The sequence below is a fragment of the Pseudochaenichthys georgianus genome, chromosome 24 (genome assembly GCF_902827115.2).
Source record: "Pseudochaenichthys georgianus chromosome 24, fPseGeo1.2, whole genome shotgun sequence".
NCBI lineage: Eukaryota > Metazoa > Chordata > Actinopteri > Perciformes > Channichthyidae > Pseudochaenichthys > Pseudochaenichthys georgianus.
In genome coordinates, this window is record NC_047526.1 from 22,990,343 (window position 1) to 23,012,349 (window position 22,007).

Below are 22,007 nucleotides of genomic sequence, written 5' to 3' on the forward strand. Positions count from 1 at the left end.
CTTAATGAGAATCATTTACATGTCAGGATGGTACTCCCAGGGGTGGGGGAGGGGCCACAGTGTTGAGAATTGTGTCACTCACTGGTTCACAGGTTCTCATAATCGGTCTTTTTTCTCTCACACAGACACACACTCATATACATCTACACAAACACTCACACGCAAAATGCAAAGCGTACAGGAATTCCACAAAAGTCCAACCTTTTCCCAACTATTTGAACCCGGTAAAAAAGGGTATTTTTCTGTAGTCTCTTTTTAAAATGTTACTGTACATCATGTGTCCTCTCAATGACACTAGTCCTCTGATGACAATGAGTTCCTGTCTCTCACCCGGGTCAAATCTAGAGCTACGTCGGCGGCAGTCTGCCCTTGTTTTTGGACAAGACCGGGTCATGCCAACGGCCCACACAGTGACATCATCATTACCCGACTGCTAGCCTAATGCATCGTTCTGTCAGCAAAAATTAAAGAAACGGATGCTGGTGCAACTTCAAGAGCACTGCCGACGGGAAACAGACCCCCGTTAAAGGCATGGCAGGGACATAAGCAAAAAAACCCACTTCTCCTCTGTTGGATTTTGGAAGAGAGGTTATGAGTCCGGTTGAGAGAGCAGAACATCTCTTTTTTTACCCCTTGCTAGCACTCTGAGAGTTTATAGAAAAACTGTACAGTAATTCTTTGTTTAATCCTGACAGTATTTACAGTAGCAACAACAATATTTCATAATCTGAAAACAGATCCCAAGTTTATTTTTCTGATCTCAAGAAGTCAACCATTCAGCACAATACAAAAATGTTAAGAAACCAAAAGGAAAACTGGTCACTAAACCTGCAAAAGAAAACTACAACTATTGCTCCTAATCTACCAACAACTCACCTATTCATAATACATATTGAAACAAAGCCGTCCCTAAAAATACCCTCAAGATTTCTTTTATGAAACATTTTCTAACAGTGCCTTCCAATGAACTTCCACTACTGTATATACTTTCCCCATAGATTCATCTTTTACAATTCTTAAAAAAAGCTATATATGTATTTCAATAATGTCATCCTCAAAATCAAACGACCCCAGGAAAGGAAAACAAAAATATTTTCAACGCGGTATTAAGGTCTTGTTAATCCTTTCTTTGCACATAAGTCTTCATTATCCTGAATTAATCTTTTTAGGCGCAGAAACTCTTTAACTCTAAGGGCGAGGTTGCAGGAAGGGGGAGGGAGGGAGGGTGTAGAGCGATAATAATCTGTGCGTCAGATAAAAAGTGTCCTTTCCTCTCTCCTTTGTTTGTGGTGCTTTAGAGCCCTTGGCTGTTGCTTTGAGACTCTGAGACACGCAGGGCCCATCCTTCAGTGAGAAATGTGTCCAGGTTGCTCTCCCAGGGCTTCCAGATCTTAAGAAGAACTCTTATCAGGGAGGAGGAGATGGGGGGACATAATGAAGGGAGTAGCTCTCTGTCTTTCTCTGCCTCCTTTTGTCAGGCGCTTTGTCACGCTTAGACAAGTCAGCAGGTTAAGCAACCTGCCTCGTTTGATCTTTTGTGACACACACACAACAGACACACCGTAAGAAAAAGTCGCCAAGGTGAGATCAACAGCTAGCTTGCACGCACTCTAGAAAGCATTCAGGTCCTCTCGTTAAACTTACCTCACTGAAAAAGGCAGCTTTAACTAACTGCTTTTAAATTCCTAAATAGCCTGAGAGGGCGGATAAAGTGAATAAAACACTAGATATACATGTGCAAGTCAAGAGGAACATCTGGGATCAGGATCTCAGGTAAAAGTGAAAGGAATGGTATTTAGCAAACTGGGCTCAGTGGCTTCAACGGAATCACACTTTGGGTCCTAAAGGCTGCCAGTTTGGGACGGAGGGGCAGAGCGGAGGGCTTCAGGTGCGTGTCGCTCCTCACTCTGTGCTTTTGTCCAGCTCTTTGTAGTGCTGAGAGCTTCTCCATCTACCCCTGGGGTGGGTGCTCACCTCCGACCTTGTCTTGTTGCAGTGAGAGAAGAGCTAGGTCACTCAAAGGCAGGTGAACATGGAGGGAAGGAGCAGTGTGTGCTGTTTGTATGGGAAGGTTGACTTGTAACCAAATGAATGAACGCCTGTGTTTCAGCTTATATTCCCCTCTATTGTTCTCTCTATAATGCTATTATTCTTATGTATTGAGTTCTCTATATGGTTTGAGCGACACTGTCCTCTTTGCCACAGTATTCTGATATATTCAAGTATCAACTGCTATTGAAATAACTTCATAATGTCACCTTGTATAGGGCAGGCTAATCACAATAAAAGCCTGCCATCTAAACAGGTGGAGACTTCATCTCACACATGACCTATTTAGTGCTATAAAATGAAAAAAACCGATGCAGTTATTATTGTGAATGTTCACCAACCCGAACAAATACGATGTATTGATAGCTGGACATATGTCCCGTTAAGTGGGAGCAGTTTAGTTATCGAAGCTGGAAAGGCTATTGAAATGTAGCCATTCAAAACAGCAGGTCACACAGCAAAAAGGCCACACTTCTTCTTCTTCTTCTTCTTCTTCATATTTCTATAGATTTGCACCATTTACTTCATGTTTTTGTGCAGCCTTATTCCTTTTCCAGCATGATCCTGTGCAGAATAGGCGCAAAGAGAAGCCCACTACCACGGCCCTTCATTAAAACCCCAAATGGAAATGCTTTTCAGGCGAGTTGCCCCAGACCACCGAAAAAAACAAAAAAAGTCTACTTCAGATGTGGACGAACAAAAACAAGAGTAAGGAGAAGGGTAGGAAATGAGGGTGGCAACATATTTCAGAATCTAAACTCTTGGAATAATATTAATAGCAATAATTTATTTTTTTTCTGCATCAAGGGACAAACAAATCTGCCAATTCTTCAGCAAGCAGTGATGACAAATAATAATAATAATAATCATAAACAAGAACAATAATAATAATAATAATCAAAATAATAATGTACACCCAATAAACACAATGCCCTACTTGCAGGGAAAACACACTTCAAAACATGGTAGAGCTCAGTAGCTATTTGAAACCAGTCCAAGTCCCACAGACCAGAACCACGAGTCCAGTCAATAACCTCACTAGGCCTTGTTTTCGTGTGCATGTGTGTGTGTGTTTGTGTGACTGTCCTTTTGGGGACATCGTAAGTAGCACACTCTAAAGGGTACCCACTTTGCGGGTACAGTTCATTTGGACACCCACTGGATTGGAAGGAAGCCCCAGGGTGCCATGATTAAAGTCTTTAGGGGAACCTATGTTCTTGGTAGTGTAAATGGGAACTCCTTCCACAAGCTGAGGACTTTGTTAGTGTTGATCATAAAACAAGCCAAACGGATGAGAGTTCACACGGTCCAAAAAACTCCCAATAAGATTAGAGTCTCTTCAGTTCAGATTCATACAAAAACAAAACAAATAATAATAACCATCGTGATAATTATCTTATAGGAACAACAACACAATAGCTAGATCATTTAGGAACTGCCACAGAGGCTTCAGATCGGGAATGCTACTTCATAACTTTCATACATTAAAACAAAAAAATCAAAAGAAAAAGTGGGGAAGAAGAAAGAAAAAACAACAAAAGAGAATATTTTTGAAAACAAAAAAGCGCAAAGCGTCGAGCGAGGAGGAGGAGGATAAATTTACTCGTGTAGAAGCTCTTGGAGACAGTTGGGGGACTTGAAGACCTCGGGGACCTCGCTGTCCAGTTTGCAGATGACCTTGTAGATGGCCTTCTTCCAGGACGGGTCCACGTCTTTGCCGGCCACAATGGCGTTAAAGAACTCCCTCAGTGTGATCTCTGCCACCTCAATGAAGCGTTCAGGGACCTTTACAGAAACAAGAAGAGAATAAATGATTAGCCATCTATTGAAGTATATTCTGTGTACATTTCAGAACGTTTTATCATGTTTCCACAATGTAGGACTTGTGCTTAAACACAAAGTGACACACTCAGGAATTCCAAAAATCCCTCTATCATTTGAAGCAGGGTTTTTTGCTCAATGCTGTTCTCTCCTCCCTTGTAGAATACGGTCATATTTTGACAGTGGATGTAAAACCATAAATCGCCTTTCTCTTGAGTATCTACTTCCTTAAAAGTCAATTGAGGCGTCAGCCTGAGAAAAGTCACTTCTTGTGAATTCTCAGGTTTCTCACACCTCCCATATCCCTCACCGCAACATGGTGAGCATGACATCTTTATGAGTCCCACTGTAAATCTGTGACCAAACAAGAGAGCGAAGCTGAGTGAAGAGCGGCGGAGAGGTGCTGGCGAAAGAGGAAGTACTAAATGCTTTGGGAACGGGGAGACACGCCGCCTCTTTAGTGTCCCTGACAGCAGCGCTCACCGACACCATGGAGATGATTAGTCTGGCAAAGATCTGTGACACCTTCCCCCAAGCCAACACTCAGCCACACACACACACACACACACACACACACACACACACACACACACACACACACACACACACACACACACACACACACACACACACACACACACACACACACACACACACACACACACACACACACACACACACACACACACACACACACACACACACACACACACACACACACACACACACACAGTCATGCAGGCGTGAGCACACACACCGGCACACACACCTCCTTGTGCCAAGATGACACATCCTGTACTGTTACAGAGCTCTACATAATGCTTGCTGCACACACACGAGCTACCCTGGCGTGTTTGGCTGAGTCTCTTTCCTCGACTCAAAGCTCCAGGGCGACGCAGCCTTCAGGGGTCACCTGCTTGGATAATGCTGACTGTCTCCCTGCCCGCCTCCCTTGATGCTCACACACACACACACACACTGTCCCACACACACACGCATATACAGCAGCTTGCCCAAAAGCCTGACAGTGCGCACTCCTCTCCAAGCCTCTCCTCCAGTGTCCTGCAGATACTCATCAGGAGTGTCAGGACACAGCAAGGTTAGTGGCCACTGGAACACACACACACACACACACACACACACACACACACACACACACACACACACACACACACACACACACACACACACACACACACACACACACACACACACACACACACACACACACACACACACACACACACACACACACACACACACACACACACACACACACACACACACACGTATGGACGAGTACACACAAGCATGCCTCTTGACACACAGGAACTGAAACACGCATGGGACAGCCACCCGCCCCCCCCTCTGGGTGATGAATGGAGGCTAAGATGCCCGTGTGTCTGGTGTGTGTGTGTGTGTGTGTGTGTGTGTGTGTGTGTGTGTGTGTGTGTGTGTGTGTGTGTGTGTGTGTGTGTGTGTGTGTGTGTGTGTGTGTTTGACACAGAGGAAACACACAAGCTAACCCAATTCCCCAAATATTAAGTTCCCCTCTGGTGGGACAGAAGCAGATATAATTCAATGTTTTGGGCCGCTGTCGTCTCTGAAATACGGGCACAATGACCCCAGTGCAGGGGTAACTATGTGTGTATGCGTTGTAAGCGCCGGGAGCGGGCATGTGCAACCTTTTCCCAGAAGGCCTCGCTAACGGGCCGGTGCGGCGCAGGTGCCCTAGCCGTTAGACGCAGGGAGTGCCGCATTACTAAGAATATTCCTGCATGGAATTTCTCCTGACGTTTTGACTATAAAAGGACAGCAAAACGCTGACTGCAAGGAGAAAGCAATGTCAAGGAGAAAAGGGTATTGGTATTTCAGATCCTCTTGACTGAGAGAGCGAGAGAGTGAGAATGGGAGGGAGGGAGAGAGCGATGGCGAGAGAAGGAGGGGCTGAGAAGAGTCTAAGGAGAGAGAGTGCAGCGACAGAACAGAGGGAGTTATTCCTGTCCCACAAGCCTTTGTTTTGTGAGTATGTGAGCAAGCTGCCTCCTGACCAGCAGCGAGCCCTAACTGTTTGCAACCCCCCCTTCTTCATCTCTCTCTCTCTCTCTCTCTCTCTCTCTCTCTCTCTCTCTCTCTCTCTCTCTCTCTCTCTCTCTCCCTCTCTCTCTCTCTAGGGTCAGCTGTTGGGCCTTTGTTCCAGAGGCATTGTGGGGGATTATCCAGTGTGGTCGTTCATTTGCTTGGCTGTCCGGTAAATGGGGCCAATCGCGTGGCTCACAATCGTTCATACATATTTCATAGGGCTTTTTAACAACTTCTCAGCAGAGCCCAAAATTAAAGGACAGACGTACAAAGAGGGGAGGAGAGAGGGAGGGAGAGTTGTGTGTGTGTGGATGATGCCTGGAAAAGGCAAATAAGGTGAATAAGAGTTCATATACACTCTGCCGGCGACATTGAAATATGCTCCTTTTATTTTGACTTGAATTGTCACGCCACCTTTTTTCGCACATGAAAACGGAGATTTTGAAATCTTAACATGTGTTGGGTTTTTGTGCCAAAAAAAAAGCACTTCTATAATAAAGATGCAAGTCTGCAGTCACGGTCAACGACCTGTCTGTCACATCTCACTTATTATAAACAATCACCTGGTCCATTTGTTATCATTCATCTGTTTATCTTTGGTTGATGCCTTCACAGTCACGACTTAACGTTTGGATCAGAGACCCTGTGCAGTAGCGTAGGAAACACTGTGTGCCTTGTCATTGTCAACCGGGAGAGTTATTAGTCTGCGATCAAAAGAATTCGGAGCTTTCTCAGGTTACAGAAAGGAAAACATAGGAACATTAGAATACGTTTGCATGTAATCTAATATATCATAAGAGATTATGTAAAGCAGAACGATAGAAACGAGCTTTAGAAGATGTCGGCGCCGGTATTAAACAGTGTTATAGTTTGCCTGACAAAAGAGGAGGGAGAAGAAAATATTCAAAGTTTTTCCTAATGTTAAAGGTGACATGTCATGCTTTTCCGGTTATTACCCGTCCCCTTGTGTGTTATGAAGGTTCTTATGCATGTAAACGGTGTGCAGAGTCAAAACCCTCAAAGTACACCCTGTAGCGAGTAAAACTCTAACACAGAGAAGAACTCCCCAAAACGCCTCGTTGGTGAAACGTCATCATCCATTTGATTCTTCCGGGTACATCAGGACGTCATGTTGTAACCGGAACGAAATGGACCAATCCGTGGAGCCGTTACGTTAAGTCCGCGGAGCCGTTACGTTAAGCCCCCGCTGATTGGTCCAAATTGATCCACGGACTTCCTCACACACATGCAGCTCAGCTGATGTCTCCTCCGGGCTGCTGCTGATAACAGACAGTTGGGATCGCGGCGAAATTCTCTCTGCAGACCCATTCATCTCACAGCGTTTATCATCCTTTTTCTTACTCAATATCAAGCCACACTTATTGTTTTTACTTCGGCTGAGACTGTGTGTGTGCTCAGGGTGAGTTTGGCTGTGTTTCGCTGTGTATCGCTAAACAAGGAAATCACACCTCCGCGGAGCTTAGCGCGATTCACAACGTGAAACAATCGGACGTTGTGAATCACCCTGAGCACACACAAAGTCACAGCCGAAGTAAATACAATAAGTGTGGCTTGATATTGAGAAGAAAAAGGTTGATAAAAGCTGTGAGAATGGGTCTGCAGAGAGAATTTCGCCGCGATCGCAACTGTCTGTTATCAGTCTGCAGCCCGGAGGAGACATCAGCTGAGCTGCGTGTGTGTGAGGAAGTCTGTGGATTGGTCAATCGGAGCACACTGGGCTCACAGGGAGGGGGGCAAGAGCTCCAACGGGCCGTTTAGTGGAGAGAGTGAATACACGTAGTTTACAGAGATGCTGTATGCGAAACAGTGTGAGTTTGGAAAATTGCACAGTATTTTTCTATTGTAATATCCCTCAACAATGGTATTATGATCAGTAGAAAGGACCATGACATGTGACCTTTAAGACTTTTTGGCGAATAGTGTAGTTTTCACGCAGCCATTTTTTTATTTAGCCAAATAAGTGTGGAGACTGACGAGCATGAGTGAGGTGTGAGGAAGGCAGAGGATAGAAGTGTGTGAGTTTGGTGGGGGGTCCAGAAAAAACAAAAGCTATCATGAAAAGGGATATTATTGTGGCTCTCACCCTGTGTAACACAATATGAAAGGAGGAAGGGCGGAAGGGGAAAAAAGGGATAAAGAATCAGCAATACTACACACGTTTCCCTGTATGCTGTGTGTTGGGTAGTACCAATCAGGGGGAAGGGGAGGAAGAGAGGAATAAAGGAAAAAAAGAGGGACTTCTCGGACAAGGGGCAGCGATGAGGCAGTTAATCACTCTGATTCACTGGCTCCCCCGCTCTCCCCCATTCTCTTCACCTCTCTCCATCTCCCCCTCTCGTGACAGGTTGCTTTGAGACAGAAGGATAAGCTCTTTTTCAGAGAGAGGGAATCGGATTTCCTGCTTTTTGATGAGATAATAAAATATGACGGAGGACAATAGGAGCCTGTGGACGGCTTGCTGAGAGCCATTCACTCGGGCAGCGGCCCCTGTCTTAAGACTGCTTAGACCAACGTTTAAAAAAGGTAGCCAGGGGCCCAAGCCCTCAGATAATGGCTACTGTTACCGTGTGTGTGTGTGTGTGTTTGTGTGTCTTTGCATGTGTTTTGCTAAAGCCTGAGAAATCTCCTCTCTCTCGGTGACTCAGGGTTGAGCTGTTTGTTTGGTCAACGTGTTTCTCCCCTTTGCTTTTGGGAACTGTCAGGAGATGTATTGCACCTTCTATTTGCACAGCGTTGGCCAAACAAGACAAGACCCTGGAAGATAAGGCTGTGTGTGCAAGTGAGTGTGTGCGCTTGTGAGCAGTAGCCTTGAAGGATGAAATGCAGGGACACAACACGAGCCCCTGCTGCCAACCAGGTTAATTCCTAACCCCAACTCAGCCTGGGAATACCAACACTTCCCATGCTTTCTCTCACTGTGCGTCTGTGTGTGAGAGAGAGGGCATTTATAGGTTGTGTAGTGCACGGAACGCCATACATACTGTAGATGCATCTGGCATTGATGTTGAATGGGTTTCTTTACAGTAAGTGTAATCTTAAGAACAAACTCACTTCTGCTGACCTGTTTTAAAACAAGAGTTCAGATTAAAGTTGAGCAGTGAGTCAAGCCAGAGCTTCCCGGACCTCCAACACACACACACACAAACACACACACATACACAAACACGGGCCCCTGTGCCTCACGTATCTGTTCTGATCAATAATCTACAAAGGCCTCGATAAGCCCTTGGCCCACACTGTCACTTTAGGCAAACACAACCCATGTCCCCATGTCTTCCTACTCCCCGCTGTCCCCAACCCCCTCTCCCGCTGATAAGACCATGGCTGAAGAGTCCAACCGACTAGTGAGAGAAACAACGGGCAGTCGCAGTGGATCCTTTGTTTAATCGCTTCCTTCTCCAAGTGCTTCATTTTCTCAACCTTACAATTTGTATCTAAAATCCTCTAAAATCCTCAAATGTGCGTTTTTCTCCTCGCTTAGATAACCATTGAGACGGGAAACGGGCCTCAAAGCTGAGCAAACACCAGCCACCCTCACTCCACTGATAGCCTTGAGAACATGGAGCCTTGAGGGGCTGCTGTGTATGCATGTGTGTGTGTGTGTGTGTGTGTGTGTGTGTGTGTGTGTGTGTGTGTGTGTGTGTGTGTGTGTGTGTGTGTGTGTCACGCTGTCTGATGTGTGTATGAATGTCACATGGGCTCTTCTCAAGGTGCACCTCCGCCTGGGAGTCAAGGACAGGACAGGGTCAAAGACATTGATGAAGTCGCTCTCCTATCACATCTTCCTCGCTCCTCCCTTCATCTCAAACCCCCACCCTCACCGTACACACACACACACACACACACACACACACACACACACACACACACACACACACACACACACACACACACACACACACACACACACACACACACACACACCACACACACACACACACACACACACACACACACACACACACACACACACACACAGCAAATTCATATCATATCAGGGCCTCTTTTGACCCGTCTTGCTATCCCATTTCTCTGACACGCTTTATAGAAATTGGAGGTTGTGTCGAGGGTGATACCTCTACTGTATATCAAACCAAGATAAAGACACAGAATGCCTGCAGCAAAATAATCAGAAGGATTGTAAACAGCAGGGGGGAAGCCAGAAATCCCAGCCCAAGCCTTGTTTAGAGACTTAAAAATTCATCGTCTCGGCTTGTAAGGCGGACACAGGCTGAGAGAAAGCGATCCAAACGAGGGGGGGGGGTCACAGAGCGCTGTAACGGGGCCTCCGTAGGTCAGGAAGTCAACCCGGCTCAGAGAGACAGAGAGAGCAGAAGGCAGGAGGGAAAGAAAGGAGCAAGGGAGTCTGGAAGATAGGACCAGGACATCTGGAGAGGAGGAGAACAGAGGGAGGGAGGGAGAGGAAGAATAGACGGCTGGGAGGAAGGAGGGTGTGGGTGGGCGGGCACACAATAAAGGATGGAGGGCAAGGAACTGCAGCGAAGGAGGGAGGACTGATAGAAGGAGGGAGAGTTTGGCATCAGCGGGGGGAAATGGGAAGTGTGTGTTTGAATGGGGGGTTGCTTTGACACATCTGCAGCTCTGATGCACGCCCTGGTCATTTTGGCATGAGTCCCTTTGCCACGCTTCATTAGTCTCACACACATACACGTAAACACACACACAAGGAGGGAGATCAAAATGGTCCAGAAATAATGACATAATCAGCAGCTGTGCCACAGAGCAGGCTGCCCCTCACAAGGTGACCAGGGACAGAAGGAGGGAGGGGGGGAGTGCTGATGAAAAGCAGGGAGGGGGGAGAGTCAAGTGTTGGACGAGCGCAGCGAGATGATATGTTTGTGCGAGCAGGTGAGGGAAGGAGAGAGGGGATCATGTACTTCTTTATGTTTAAGTGATTCCTCGCTGCCCCTGCCTCTACGCAGCTCTGGTCATTTAATCAGTGCACAGAATAAAGTGGCTTATTCCCACATGCACACGCACACACGCACTGTGAAGAAAAGACCTGTCAGGCTGTGTCAAACGGGGGCCCTCAATAGCCTCGGGCTATTCACTGAGAAGCAGATGATCCCGCTCTCAATTCTTTTCTTTCCCTAACTCTTCTTACTAGAAGAATTAAAAAGCCAAGACTCGTCGCACGTTATGATGATTACGCCGGTGGTCCGGGTTAATATCTGGAAATGTTATCTTTAACACAAACACTACCTGGGCTGCCGTGAGTTCACTTGTGTGCTTAAGAGTTCACAATTCAAATGTTCTCTCTTCATGTGGTAACTCAAGCATGTTAAAATTACAAAAGCTATTACTGGGATTTAGTTCACGTTACAAAGTAATAATTAATATTATAAGACGACGCCTGTGGGGTCATCATTACTGTTGTCCCATCTCTGTAGAAACAGAAGCCGGCGTGTTTGCTGGCTCTTGTACGCTTAGGTGTCGATACATACGGTACAGCATGTACTGGAGTTGTGTTGCTGTGTATGACAAACAGCTGTAATGTGCACTGATACATGCACATGTACTTCAACCTGTTCTCACTGAGAGCGATAGAGATCAGGGGAATGATAGTGTAGATAACAGGTGGAGAAAGCCGTTTAGGGGAGGGGTGTGTGTGTGTGTAGTTGACATAAACCCACTGGCAAATTGTATTGGTTGTATTTTTGGCAGCTCTGAACTTAAATCTATACCGCCAGCTTTTCATCTCTCTCCCTCTATCTTTTACCTTTTTTTTGTCTTCAATCGGTCTTCAAAGAAAACCCTAGAGCCTTTTTCCTGACAGCACCCCACCTGTGAGCAACGGGGCGTTTTTAAGGTACGTATGTACGTTTATACACGTTTGTATCCGCGTATCTGGATCGGTGTCTTTGCCCGGGCATCCAGTGCAACACCGTGACCTTTTCACCCCAAATCCCCTGAGGTCGAACCCCGGTCAAAGACACACCCCACGCACACAAACACACCCTGCCCTACGTGGTGAGAAAACCCCCCAAAAAACAACAGGAAAGAAGATGTGCAAGACAGGGAGGGGGAAAGCAGGAGGAGGAAACAGACATTAGGCTCTCTGGGTGTAGAACAAATGGAGCCCCGAGAGGGACGTGAAGAGGAGGAACGAGGGAGTGAGGGGGGAAGGAGAGGTGAAGCACACAATGCTATGGGGCACGGCGGTTGGACAGACAGCATCTGCTCTCAGCTCTCTGTGGCTCCGGTAATGGATGGAGAGCTGGAGAGACACATGAAGGTGGGAGAGAGAGGGAGGAGAGGATGGGAGAAAAAGAGGGAAGATGATAGTAGGAAAAGACGGAGGGTGGGCGAGGAAACGAAAGGAAAAGTGACAAACCGTATAAAGTTTTTGTCTTTATTTTCACCTTGGATGTAAAAATAATGTGTGGATAAGTGTGTGTATATAGAAGGGCGTTATCAATTCAAATAGAGGATGACAGACGGATGGACAGACAAAAGAGGAAATGGACAAAAGGATTGAGACATCTTTCCAATAGGAGAAAGAGCAGCTGATAAGGGAGGACACACGATACCCGCGTGTGTGTGTGTATTTGCAGTACCTCCCTCTCACATAGAGATCATAGGGACTTCCTCTTTTAAATGCCGAGGTGTGTGTATGTATGAGTGTATGCATGTGTGTGTGTGTCCTCTGTGGGAGGAGTGGTCACTGACAGAGGAAACTTGGCCTCGTCTGTCTTATGGAAATCTGAGAGTTTCCCAGAGCCATCATAAAACTGCCTCTCTATCAGACCCCACCTCTCTGCCTCTCTCCAGCCCATTACCAGGTCACACACACATTCCTGTCTTATGAAAGATGGTGTGTGTTGTCATTGGGGGTTCAAAGAAAGACAGAGGGGGCTGGCGAGTAAAAAAGAAAAGGACACTAAGCGAGAATTTTCACTTGAGTCCTCACATGAAAGCGCTGCTCGCTCAAAGTCAAGGCTTTGGGAGGCCGGGTGTGTTTCGGAAGACTTTGATGGCGATGGACAGAGCGAGTGAGAAGCGGAGAAGAAAGAGAAGAAGAGAGGGGATCAGGAGGGGGGCTGAGAAAAGAGGAAAGTAGAGCCGGGGTCTAGGTAATTAACGGCAAGCTCTTTAATTACCGCTGGTGTTCATTGTGCCAGAAGGAATGTGACAATTATGCCATTAAAACTTCCTAATGGGGGGAAAAAGCGAGGGAGAGGAGGAGGGGGGATAACGGAAGACATGCAAAAGAGGAGGATGAAAGAATGAAAGGAGAGAGGCAACAGAAGGAAGAGAGAACGACGAGAGGGATTGAGGGAGGAGGGATATGAAAGGAAAAAGGGAAACAATCGCGACAAAAGAGGAGCTGGGAGGGAGATGGGGAGCGTATTAGGCCAGCACAGTGACAGAGCAGATTAGCATCAAACAAGAAAGGCCACAGACGTGTGTGTGTGTGTGGGTCTATGTGTGTGTGATCACGGAAACAGAGGACATATTCATTCCAAAGACGCCACCAAGGTGGATGGAACTTTGATGATGCAGAATCTGGCAAAGGAAAAACTGTGTGTGTGTGTGTGTGTGTGTGTGTGTGTGTGTGTGTGTGTGTGTGTGTGTGTGTGTGTGTGTGTGTGTGTGTGCGTGTGTGTGAGAGTGTGCTTGCTGAATCTGCGTAGGCTCCTGTTTCAAATGGTGGTGCAGGCAGGTAGGGGAGGAAGAGGAGGAGGAGGTGGAGGAGAAAGGGGAGAGATCCACAGAGAAGGGCCTTGGGGGCATCCTGATACACATCCAGTACATTTCCACACATTACCTCTATGACTCACACACACACTTACACACACACACACACACGGAACAACATAGCAAATGTGTCCGCGCACATACATGAGACACACAAATACACCAGTCCCACACCAACATCAAACAGAAAACAAACACACAACCCACGCACCCGCTCTCACACACACACACACACACACACACACACACACACACACACACACACACACACACACACACACACACACACACACACACACACACACACACACACACACACACACACACACACACACACACACACACACACACACACACACACACACACACACACACACACACACACACACACACACACACACACACACACTTAACACGCAGAGTCTTCGTGCTCACAAGGCGGTTGGTTTGTCAGGGGGTTAGAATTTGCATGGCTGGGCAAATTGTCCTTGTGCTGAGCTCCAATCAGCTGCTGCATCTCTCAGACACCTGCCCAGCAAAGAAAATACCTTAATATGCAAAACCCCTTCCCTCCCTGCTCCACCGCTGCAGCTCCTCGGCCAACAGAAGACTTATTCACCTGGCCTCTCTCACTCTTTTCCTCTGCCTGTCTTCTTGCAAATTTTCACACGTATGTATGCAAATGGCTGTTCCCCTTAATCCTGTTCCAACAGTAGCTTCCTGGTGCCAGGAGAAGAATGGTAGTTTTGTCTGAGATGTGACGGGGAATTTGTGCTTTAGAAAGAGGAGGTTTTTGTCGGGCAGGTACGGCAATTTTCCTGCCGCGCAAACGTGTTTTTTGGGGAGTTGCACGCTGTCTTCCAATGTGGTTTCCTGTGAACGCTTATGGGATTAACGGCAACAACGTCCAATAATCTGTTGGCCCAACTGATCTGCGATACAACCCTTCATTTAATCATGACTTACTTTTAAGACACAAAGTAAAATATAAAAGACAAACTAAATGTTTCGCTGAAGTTTGAACGTTTTTCTGCCGGTGTCGCACGTGTACGCACACACTCGATTTAGTAACACCACTACAACTAGTCTTTAAGCCAATTGTTGTCCAAAATGTAACTTAAATATAACCGTGATGTGGGAACTTGAAGTCTTTACTATACTTACACTGATGGGCGTTTTAATAAAGCAAGATTAATCACGTGTCGAGCAATAATTATATATTTTTTGGGCATATTTATAGAATCTGGGTTACGGTTTGAAGAAGATTTTACTTTTATTTAATGAGATGAAGGTATTTGAACTTTTTTGTGCATAAAAAAGGTAAGTACCTATGTCTTAAAACACGTCGATAACTTCTCTTCTGTCAAACAACATCAAGGACAGGAATCCGGTTTGTGAGGCTGCATGTTTTCGCGATATTAATGACCTCCATTTCCTGTTGTGTCAGGTGATTAGCAATAAGCAGAGCATCATTTGATACGAAGACAGACACAATAGTCTAGAGAAGAATTCACCTTGATATAAGCACAAGGAAGTATAACACCTATTGATTAGAACTGTTAACTCTTAACGGTGGGTTTCTTAGTGTGCTTTGCTTCAATCGTTGTTGGTGTTCAAATCAGAATTGTGCAGCACTTCACTAAAATAGCGTAGGCCAAATATAGGAGTAGGTGATGGGTCGCTTTCTTATTGATTTAAACATATTTCCCTGTCACTAAAACACATCATTAATTCACGAGCAGCCACAAGCAGCTCAGCAGAAACAATTGTGTCATTTTTCTTTGTGCTTTGCTCTGATGGACTTTGGGGTTATTGAGACCTCATGTGTACAAGTGCCTCTGCTTGCCAGAGTCTTTCAAAGCCTCCCTTAAGAGGGCTGAAGATGGATGTGGGGAGTGCGTGCGTGTGTGGGTGTGTGTGTGTGTGTGTGTGGGTGTGTGAGTGTGTGTTTGGGTGCACACAGAGGAGCCCCAGTGGACAAATAACGGACAGAGAGAGATAGACGTAAACAGAGAGAAAGAGAGTGAAGCACTTTAAATGTGAGCGCTGCAAAACTCCCACTGCTCGCAAGGGCACTTCTCTCCTGCACGTCATCTCTCTTTCCCCCCTCTCTCCTTCTACCCTTCTTTCTCCCCTTCCCATTCCCCTCGATTCCATTTCTCCCTCCCTCCCTTCATCGCTTTCTCCTTTGTCTCCGAGCTCTCACCCTCTATCCCCTATCTATCCATCTCCCTCTTCCCCCTCTCCCCCACTTTCTCTCCCCTTCCTCTCACTAAAACAGTAGGACGCTTAACCTTGATAACAGTGAGATTTCCCCCCCTCAAAGTGACACACACACACACACACACACACACACACACACACACACACACACACACACACACACACACACACACACACACACACACACACACACACACACACACACACACACACACACACACACACACACACACACACACACACACACACACACACACACACACACACCGGAGAAGTGCTTTGCCAGCATGCCAGGCCGGTCCAAGGGACGGCTGTACCCTTCGAGGTGAACAGGACACTGGGAAATGCAGCAACAACAAAACACTTACACACATGGACTCGATCTCTCTAACACACACACACACACACACACACACACACACACACACACACACACACACACACACACACACACACACACACACACACACACACACACACACACACACACACACACACACACACACCACACACACACACACACACACACACACACACACACACACACACACACACACACACACACACACACACACACACACACACACACACACACACACACACACACACACACACACACACACAGAGATCACTCCAGGTCCTTCTTAACACAAGCCTTTTAAAGGTCTATTGTCAGCTGACATTGAGAGAGCAGTGGTGATCCTGAAACACACACACACACACACGCACACGCACACACACGCGCACGCACACGCACACACACACACACACACACACACACACACACACACACACACACACACACACACACACACACCGTGGCAAAGGGGAAGTGTGAACAATGAAACATATTAAAGGTGAAGTTGCCTGCTGAGAATTTATGATCACAATACACTGGAAGACACACACATACACATCTCACCACAGATAGGTAAATGAGGATGGGGAAGTACAATGCGATTTCTCAAACACACACCACACACACACACACACACACACACACACACACACACACACACACACACACACACACACACACACACACACACACACACACACACACACACACACACACACACACACACACACACACACACACACACACACACACACACACACACACACACACACACACACACACAAGGAACACTGAGGGGAAATGAACAGTGAGGAAGAGGTCAAACAAGCGAGGTGTTGGTAAGCTTTCTTCCTCATTGGATGAGAAGAGTTCCTCACATAGTTGTATGGATTATATCTGTGATGCACGCTTTAGAAAAAAATGAAATATTTGTACTGCTGTCAAGTGAAAACCCAACAGACGTTTATTAAAGATGAAGTTAAAAGCTGGTAATAAGATGTTCTAGAATAGTTTTGGACCGGACAACAAGGAGATAAATGATAGTGAAGTGTGTATCAGGAAGTATACAAGGCTTAAACGCAGCATTGAGAATAGTGACAGCAAGGTTGTGTCAGAGAGGACACAGAGAGACAGTATCCCCCCGCCCGTCTGCATCCATGAGGTGTCATGTTTTCTGATATGGACCTCTTTACCTCAGCTCCTCCTCTCTCATACAACAATTCTGTTTCTGCATGATCTGCTGAAAGCGTTGGTGCGTACCTCAAAGTCGTTGGCCTTGTTGTAGTGCATGTTGAGGGCTCGGAAGAGTTCGTTGTCCCGGCTGACGCCCAACTCCTCAGTTCCGGTTACTCCATCGTTGATGGACTGGCGGGCAAACTTCTCCATCTGGATGTAGTAGAACTCCCTGAAGTTACTGAACCACTTGATCAGCTGAGAGGTGATGCAGCGGTTGAACTGTAACGAGAGAGGAGAAGTCAGTATTGCTGAACAGTTGAGAAGAGATCTGTACATGTTGTTAATGCAAGCAGTGTAGGGGAGAGACTATCATGTCAACCTTATTAAGCCATTGGACTTGAGAAGGAGGGTAAGGGGGACAGCTTGTCATTTCACATCAGGGAGTCGAGACGTGGGGTGTTAGCTTAAAAGAAACCGAGAGAGTGGGAGATAATAGACGAAAGCAAGGAAGATCACAGGTCGTGGATCGAGGGAAGATAATAGAGACATTAAGTAAGACAGCTAGCAAGGAGGAGGAGGTGGGGGAGTGTGTGAGAGTGTGTGTGGTTCATCCTCCCCACTGGGAGCAGACCTCCCCCTATCATAACCCTGAGAGTGGAAAGAGAGGTGGGGGGGGGGGCGAGACCGCAAACACATAATTGACCAGAAAAACGATTAAGTCATCATCTGAAGCGCCCTGGCCCGCAGGGGGCTCAAACATGTACTTAACCCCGTTCACCAATTACACCCTGATTCTCCTCCCCTCTCCACACCTCTCGGGCAGGAAGACAGGAGACGTAAAAGAGCACAAGAAAAAGAAAGAGAGGGAAAGACAGAGATGGCTGTGGTTATCTGGTCTGTGCCGCTCCGCTGGATTCAATAGGGCGAGGTAAACCTATTAAGAGCCTCCGCTGGTCCCCGGCTCTTTTTCCGCCTGCAGGTCTCAGCAGTGAAAACACACTGTCTGAACCCCCCAAACAGCTCATTCACCCTAAAATGCCCCCCACTGAAAGCTCCGATCAAACCCCTAAAACATACAAATAACATCTTTATGTCTTTCTTCACTGATTTCCAGAAAGGACACCTCGTACATTCAAAAATCCCGCCTGTGAAAGCTTGATATCCCTAAACATCACCCACACCCTCGGTCCACACACACACACACGCGCGCGCACGTACATGCACGCACACACACACGCACGCACGCACGCACACGCACACACACACACACACACACACACACACACACACACCACAGCAGGCCTTCACTCCTCCCTCCCCTCTGCTCTTTTTGTGGTGCTGGAAGAATGGGGGGACAAAACGCTACTAAACGCTGAGCGGACGGCTCGCTGGGGAGGCAGAGCGGTTTTGACATGGAGATTAGGCTCTGGCTATTGTTCCACAACACACAGACACACACACAAACTCGTACGCACACACTCTCTCTTACTCGCAATCTTGCATGGCAGTCAAACACACGCAAGCAAGCAACTGAAGATGGGAGGCAGCAGGACAGAGAGGCAGGGAAGTTGGCGAATTAGGAGCCGCGAGAGAATTGGCAAAAGGTGGGACGGGGCTAAAAGGAGAGGGGCCGTCCTTTTCTGGAATGATCAGCAGATGACATAAAGGCCGGAGTGGAAAAGAATAAGTCCGCTTGACATTGTTTGGCAGGGGTTTTGGGAGGCTGTACGTCGGGGGGGGGGAGGAGGGGTACGGTGGCTGTCCTAAAGTGCAGGGTGAGCATAAATGGGGAAATGAGTGAGTAAGGGAGGGAGGAGAGGAGGACGGGTGCAGGTCAGCGTCGTCGGACAATGGCGTTCTGCTGTTGGGGGGGGGGGGAGGGTCGGAACGTGAGCAGTCAGCAAGCTGGGGTCGTGACATCGCAGTGTCAAACAAACAAACTACTGACACTTACAAATACAGAGGCTGCACAGGGCTATTCTTAAACACACACACTGTGTCGGACAGTCGGAGTGTGAGAGCACAAACACACCATTGCATTGACGTTGTCACTTTGATATAAACCTTTCCTTGTGTAAAAGACCAGACCAAGTCTTGGTGGGGGGAATCTGAGACATTTAGTGAATTGGCGTCCATATACGCAAGCATTTGTGTGTACATGCAGCTGAGCGCGTGCAAGATTGAGCACGACACACTGAGATTAAAGTCAGTGAAAGAGTTGCCATCGCTCATGCAGGAGACCTTTGGTGTCACCGCAGCCGAGTGACGGATAGATTTGTCATTTGGACAAGGATTACTTTATTATACGGACAGCTCCGGAGAAGATGTATTAGGGCCCGCGCAACTGAAGTGAACTGTGGCCCAATCAAAGCAAAGAGCTCATAAAAGACACAATACCTACTCTGCATGCAGGTAAATACACTAGCTTACATTATATCTGCATCAGCTGCAACCAACACACTTACTGAATTAATGTTGGCAAGTCCCCCATGCAGCGTCCAGCAGTCAGGGTTCATTACGTTGCTGGTGGGAGAGAGAGACCCCCTGATAGCGGCTAAAGACGAGTGTGTTCAGCGTACAAGGAGGGGACTGGTTCAAAGGAGCACATCACTGCAGCCCCTTAATCAGAACTGGCAGGGGTCAGCCTGCACAGACGCAGATGCAGCGAGAAAAATGTGTGTCTGAGCATATAAGTGTTTATAAGGGTGTGTGTGTGTGTGTGCGTGCGTGTGTGTGTGTGTGTGTGTGTGTGTGTGTGTGTGTGTGTGTGTGTGTGTGTGTGTGTGTGCGTGCGGCTGGCTGAGAGGCAGATGAGAGAGAGACAGCAAGAGCGTGTTTCTCACACTCACACTCAAGAGCCTGTGAAAGGTCAGCGCTTAGTGCTAACAGCACAAGATAGAAAGTGGCGCACACACTCACACTCACACACACATATGTTCTGCTCGTGCACAGGCGCATACTTAAGTCCAGAATAGGAAAACACTCAAGTATCCTTGGACTAAACTATATTAGTCGCCTGACAAAAGTAATCAGGAGCTAACCGTCGGTTCCAAACGTCTGCACACACATCGGCTCAGTTTTAAATATGTTGCATGACATTTGGTTAAACTGTTTTGTGTTTACATTTAGGATAACATGTTTTAGTTAAGAAACATTTGGATGACATGTCAAAGTGTCGCTCGCCAACACTGTCTCTGACACAGTGGTTAGCAGTGGAGCAGAAAGCACACGGATGACCTCAGAGTGCTAAGCTACATCCAGAACAACCGGAGAGGAGAGCAGAAAGACAGAGAAGCCTGTACGGGCCTCCCTCTCACTCTCTTTCTCCCTCACTCTCTCTCTCTCGTAAGCCCCTTCACAGTCGTCAGGGCTTTCCAACATTTCCTGTTTTCGCAGGGGTGAATTGTGGGAGATAATCTCCGGCTGCCTATTGGCTGACTGCACACAAAAAGCGGCCCTGGAAAGCGGGCTTTTGTTACTGCGGCGACTCAAATCCAGCGGCTGGCTTTTCTTTCTCCCCGGCCCCGCCGAGGCACACACACCATGCCACACCATCAGCGAAAAAAAAGAAAAGAGAAGGAATGACATATAGAAAAGGGAAAACCCTACTGACCTCCTCTACTCCACAGCACATGACTGGCCCAAATACTGAAGCTTGTCGCTCAAAAAGCCACAGACAGATACATAAAGGAAGCAAAGAGTGTGTGAGTTTCAACCAGTGTTCGAATTTGAATTGGAAATCTTTATAAGATGAAGGTCCAAACAGCCTCTAATTAATATACAACACACACACTGAATCCCCTTACAAAGGCACTCACTTTTGCTGACTTTTTTTAATTGACTGAACATCTTTATTTAATCTGTGCATTTAATCTTTAATCACAACATTAACTGCAATCATAATGAGTCGTCTTAAAGCTAGTGGGATGATACAATAGGCCGCTATCAACAACAATGGCATATTGAGACGTCTGTCAAAATATTTCATAAAAACCAAAAGTCACAATAGTCACAATAGTCTTAAAAGGAGCTTAATCAAAGGAAACAACAGCTACAGCATCCCCCAGTTATTGGGTCAACCCACTTCCCATCATTAGATCCTTGACAGTCGAGACATGATTAGCCTTTAAGACTTTTGTCTGAGGACAGCCACTTGCTAAGAGGCCGCGCTGGCTGCATCTAATTAGATATTCAGTCTCATTCCCATACATGTCTACTAACTTGAGTCCATTGTCCCTGACTGAAAACAATATGAGGGGACTCATAATCCCCTTAACTATCTTGACCTTGTTAAAGTATCTAATGTGGCCACCAAGAAGGGGCCCCATTCCTGCGAGTGATTCGTGAGTGAAGTGGTTCAAATCTTAAATAGCAATTGTTGTAATTCAACACCAATGTGAAATCAGTGGTATGCTTTAATAAATGAGTTCTGTAACATATCAACATTTACAGCTGCTGGCCCCTAATGCCAACCCTCCTTTACAACGAGACCAACGAAATGCTGGGAGAAAACCATGTGACCCATGAGTCATGGTTTGTGGCGACGGCATCCATGAGA

At 46.8% G+C, this 22,007-nt stretch overlaps 1 protein-coding gene across 3 annotated transcripts in view; it reads right to left on the bottom strand.

The window, feature by feature from the left end:
* Nucleotides 1–6: 6 nt before the first annotated feature.
* The window catches only part of LOC117439976 (prospero homeobox protein 1-like), a 34,262-nt gene continuing 12,261 nt past the window's right edge, over nt 7–22,007 (bottom strand). For all 3 annotated transcript variants that reach the window (XM_034076142.1, XM_034076141.1, XM_034076143.1), the window contains 2 exons: nt 17,534–17,728; nt 7–3,834 (listed from right to left, as the gene is read on the bottom strand). In XM_034076142.1, the coding sequence (XP_033932033.1) occupies nt 3,649–3,834; nt 17,534–17,728 (381 nt within the window). In that variant the 3' untranslated portion in view covers nt 7–3,648. The remainder of the gene's footprint in view (nt 3,835–17,533; nt 17,729–22,007) is intronic.